Source organism: Sturnira hondurensis, unplaced genomic scaffold (genome assembly GCF_014824575.4).
Source record: "Sturnira hondurensis isolate 20B ecotype Veracruz unplaced genomic scaffold, ASM1482457v3 Scaffold0005036, whole genome shotgun sequence".
Classification (NCBI taxonomy): domain Eukaryota; kingdom Metazoa; phylum Chordata; class Mammalia; order Chiroptera; family Phyllostomidae; genus Sturnira; species Sturnira hondurensis.
In genome coordinates, this window is record NW_028077667.1 from 25,575 (window position 1) to 30,532 (window position 4,958).

General features: G+C 41.4%; 1 protein-coding gene across 1 annotated transcript; it reads left to right on the top strand.

Annotated features, from left to right (window-relative positions):
* The first annotated feature begins 3,178 nt into the window (after positions 1-3,178).
* LOC118987132 (olfactory receptor 8B12-like) lies at positions 3,179-4,111 on the top strand. Its single transcript, XM_037046175.1, has one exon. The coding sequence runs from the start codon at positions 3,179-3,181 to the stop codon at positions 4,109-4,111; it is 933 nt and encodes a 310-aa protein (XP_036902070.1).
* Positions 4,112-4,958: the final 847 nt, after the last annotated feature.

The following is a 4,958-nucleotide window of genomic DNA, read 5'->3' on the forward strand; positions in this document are numbered from 1 at the left end:
GCATATCTGGATTCAGAAATACATTCAAAAGATCATATACCATGGTCAAGTGGGATTCATCCCAGGGATGCAAGGATGCTGCAATGTTCACAATTCAATAAACATAATACTCCACATAAATAAAATGAAGGAAAATAATCATATGATCAGATCAATAGACACTGAAAAAGCTTTTGATAAAATCTACCATCCATTTGTCATAAAAACACTGAGCAAAGTGGGACTAGAGGATGGATACCTCAATATAATAAGAGACATATATGAGAAACCTACAGCCATTGGGAAAAAACTAAAAGCTTTTCCCTTAAGATCAGCAACAAGACAAGGGTGTCTGCTTACACCATTCCTACTCAACATAGTATTGGAAGTTCTAGCCACAGCGATCAAAAAAGAAAAACACTAAAAGGCATCCAAATATGAAAGGAGGATGCAAAACTGTCATTATTGTAGATAACATAATAGTGTACATAGAAAATCCTACAGTCTCCACCCAAAAACTACCTGATTAATTAGTGAATTTGGAAAAATAGTGGGATACCGGATCAATATTGAGAAATTGATGGCATTTTTGTACACCAACAATGAAATATCAGAAAGAGAAACTGGGGGAGGAATCCCATTGACTAAAGCAAGAAAAAAATAAAGTATCCAGGAATAAATTTAACCAAGGAGGTAAAACACCTGAAACAAAATAACTTAATCAATCAAGAATATTGATTTCTGTTTCTCTCTGCTGTATAGGAGCAAGTCAATCGTCAAAACAGCCTTAGAGAAGTCTTGGTTTGCTTCAAATGAAACCTTGAGGCTTTGGAATTGAAGCTCCCATGAATACCATCTGTGAAGAGGCAAGGACCTCAGAAGAAATTTTCCTGGTATTGCAGAATGCTTACAAGAGCCCTCTGAGATTCTGAAAAGAAACTGAACATTTTAATGAGTCCCCAAGGTCTTTGACCTTGGACCCGAAGGAGAACATACTTGTGGTGCTTACTTTAGTTTCTTGATAATGGATTGCTTTTCTCTATTTCTTCAACATGTGCAGCAGGATTGACCAGAGGTACTGGAATGCAATAGTGTCACTGAGGCAGTGGACAATCCTCCATGCAAACAGGCAGATGAGGCACCATCTCTGCTGAGCTTTAGTGTGGGGAGGGCAAGTCTTCACTGCTGTATGTGTACACACTCAGACACACACAGGCCCATGTGCAGTGGTTTCAGTTGGACTTGCCTGGAAGATGATGGGTTCTGCCTTTGTGTTCCAATGTCTTAATGTTTCCCAAAAAACTTCTGGCCTTAACTCTGACCAAAAACATACATAATTCATCAGCTAAACAACTCTCGAACACCCCGGGGGATTTGTTTTTTGAATACAAATTTTGCCATCCTAACTATGTAAATGCCCCTGGCAAAGTGTGTTGGACACAAATTGCCACATAAAATTTTATTAATCCTTGTATCAGTCTCAGCCAAAAACTGCACTGTGTGAGTCGTGGTTATTTAAAACCTCATCAAGGCCACTTACACCTATCCTGTTATTTGGTCAGAATTTCCTTCACCAAAGCAATTATTTGGGCTGGAGTACAGTATAAAAGTGTGGGGCAAAACCCTGAATCTCGGGGAATGTGCTGCATTAAGCCATGACACCCAGCCTTTCATTATAGTAACTGGTGTTATTATTAAGCAAAGGCTTTCCAGGTCTCTCTCAAGTCATTGCTCAACTGTCAGATTCCGCTATTTGAACTGGAATCTCTAACACTTGCCCTTTCAGCCGCTCTCCCCTGTGTGCTGCCCCACTCCCTAGCTTTCCTTTTCTTCAGTGCACTTTCATGTTTCTTTCATGCATTATGAGTGGAGACAAATAGGTCTACCCTAGGAGGTCATTCTGAGGAATAAACAAGGTACAATTATGTACGTATTTTTCTGGATCTTTCAGATGAGGGTGCTAGGTCAGAAACAGAGGTCAGTATACAGTAAGCACTCAGTACAAGAAATCTTTTCCCAGGTGCTTTGTTCTTAATTGTACTTATAAAGATGTAACTTGAATGAAAGCAAATGCCATTAAAAGCCCCATCAGGCACCATCAAGAGCATAAACAAACATTTCTTCTTCCTTAGGGAGCAAGGATCCTTAGGGAGGCCCTGTAAGTACATCACTGTGGTCCCTAATCCAGAATAACACTCTTCAGTCTCTGGTTATCAAAGGATGTTATAAAAGTTTACTTCCATCCCTGGAAGCTGCACTGGAGGCTGGGGACAAAGTAGGTCAGAGACCCTGTTCCTCATCTCAACAGGGGAACCAAGACAAACTAAAGGCTTTGAATTTTAAAGGAAAGAGGCAGAAAGCAGAGCAGTCTGAGTTCTGAGTTGTCCCCTTCTTGTCACCAGGACCATCGGAATCTCCATGAGAGAGATGGGTGGGAGGCAGCAGAGTCCAGCACTGTGACTGCAGGCAGAAGGAGGGTGAGTGCCTGCCTGACCTGGTCTGTGTTCTAGCAGAGGGGTTATTGTACTAAGACTGAACCCCGGAGCCATAGCGCCTGAGTTCCCATTCTGCTGCCACTTTGAAGGACTGGAACTTGTGCCCGGTGTCCTCACCTGTTCAATGAGTTTAATCAAAATGCCCCAGACCACTTAGAACAGTGCCACTAGCATAGTTAAGGGTCAGCAAATGTTCTTTTTCTTTTGTGTTTAGTTACTAATTATACCTTATTATTCCAGTATTATTTTCACATAATATTTCCACAGCCATTCCTGCTACAGACTCAGGGCAACACAGCCTCATCTTCCTGTCTAGGAAAGTCTAGGGCAACTGGCTTCTGCTTCCCAAAAGCACTGCAGAGAAGGAGCCAGACCACGCAAAACTCAGTCCAGGGCTGTAGAGGGCAAGCAGTAGCAGAAGTGGGTCACTGAGAGGATGCAGGGTTATCCCAGCTGAGCTTTTGGGACATTCTCCTCGGTTGGATGAGCCCTTACTCTGGAGGCAAAATGTCTCCCACCAACAGTTACTAGGATGCTTGAATCTACATGGGGACCACAAAAACAGAGATGCATGAATGAAGAGATGCCACCTCAACTTTAAGTTCCACACCTTCCTGTTCAAACACCACTCTCAGGAGTTGGTTGTTTTTCTCTCTGTGTGAGCAACTGTTTTCCTTTTCTCTCCCAGACAGTCCCAGAGGAAGATGGCTGCAGATAACACCTCCTCTGTGACAGAGTTTATCCTTGCAGGCTTAACGGACCAGCCAGGACTCCAGCTCCCTCTCTTCTTCCTGTTTCTGGGCTTCTATGTGATCACCATGTTGGGAAACCTGAGCTTGGTAACATTGATTTGGCTGAACTCTCACCTTCATATTCCCATGTACTTTTTCCTCTTCAACTTGTCCTTCATTGACTTCAGTTACTCCTCTACCATAATCCCCAAAATGCTGATGAGTTTTGTCTCAAAGAACATCATCTCCTACACAGGGTGTATAACTCAGCTCTTTTTATTCTGTTTCTTTGTCATTTCTGAATGCTTCATCCTGTCGGCAATGGCATATGACCGCTATGTGGCCATCCGTAAACCACTGTTGTACACACTCACCATGTCTCCTCAGGTGTGTTTATTTCTTTTGGTGGGTGTCTATGGTATGGGGGCTTTGGGGGCTTTAACTCATACAGTTAATATACTGTTTCTGACCTTTTGTGGAGAAAACCTTCTCAATCATTATATGTGTGACATACTTCCCCTCCTTGAGCTCTCCTGCAATAGCTCTTACATGAATACTCTGGTGGTTTTTACTGTTGTGGCCATTGCTATTGGGGTGCCAATTGTGAGCATTTTTCTCTCTTATGGCTTCATTCTTTCTAGCATTTTACACATTAATTCTGTTGAGGGCAGATCCAAAGCGTTTAGTACCTGCAGTTCTCACATAATTGCAGTTTCTCTTTTCTTTGGTTCAGGAATTTTTGCATACCTTAAACCACCTTCTATTATACCCCTTGACCAGGGCAAAGTCTGTACTCTGTTCTATACCATTGTGGTGCCCATGTTGAACCCACTAATCTACAGCCTGAGGAACAAAGATGTCAAATTAGCCATGAAGAAAACTTTGGAAAGGATAACATTCTCTTGAAAGGTATTGGAAATTGAGAAAAAAGATGAGTATATTTAGAGTGTTGTTATTATTTTATCATCATGATCATCATTAAGAAATTCAATCTTCATGCTTTTGCTTTCTATACTCAAAAAAAATTTCACTCTTTCCCAAATGGATTTATTCTCTCTCACCATCACCACAACTCCTCCTTCTTTATTTTATGAAAACAGTTTATGCAATCATACAGTATGCAATATTGAATGAAGATTCAGAATCATTTCATCTAGTCCAAAAATGTAAAAAACTACCTGGTGGCAGAGCCGGGACTGAAATCCCAGCTTGAATTCAGTTTGTTTTCCATTAAGCCATGTATTTTGTGCCTCATCTTTATCTTGGAAGATGTCATTTCACATGTTAGTTGACCTAGTACATCTAAATTAAAAATGGGTTGACAGTAATTTCATGCTACTTGCACAACATAATTTTAATACATCACATTTTGCAAGAGAATAGGGGGTGAAAACTTTTTTGAGTACGTCTTGGCAAAATAACAAGATCGGTGTCTGATGAATTTTGTATTGTGTTAAATGGGTAGTGTGTTAGGTTTCCCAGAAGACAAGTGTGGTGACCAGCGACTTGCTGAGTGGAGCACCGGGGATGTTGGTTAGGGAATTAGGACTTACAGGGGAGAGAAATGGAATTTGAGGGGTAGAAAGATGCTGAGCGGAGGCATCATATTATTTCAAGGTTGAGGCAGAATTTGGAGTCTCATTTCAAGGGTTATCTTGGTTGTGGTCCAAGGTCACATGGAGCTCTGCTATCTGATCTGGTAGTCACTAGTCATGTAGGGTATTGAGCAACTGAGATGTGGTCATCCAAATTG

Coding starts and splice junctions, on each gene's coding strand:
- LOC118987132 (XM_037046175.1), top strand. CDS start 3,179: ATGGCTGCAGATAACACCTCCTCTGTGACAGAGTTTATCCTTGCAGGC.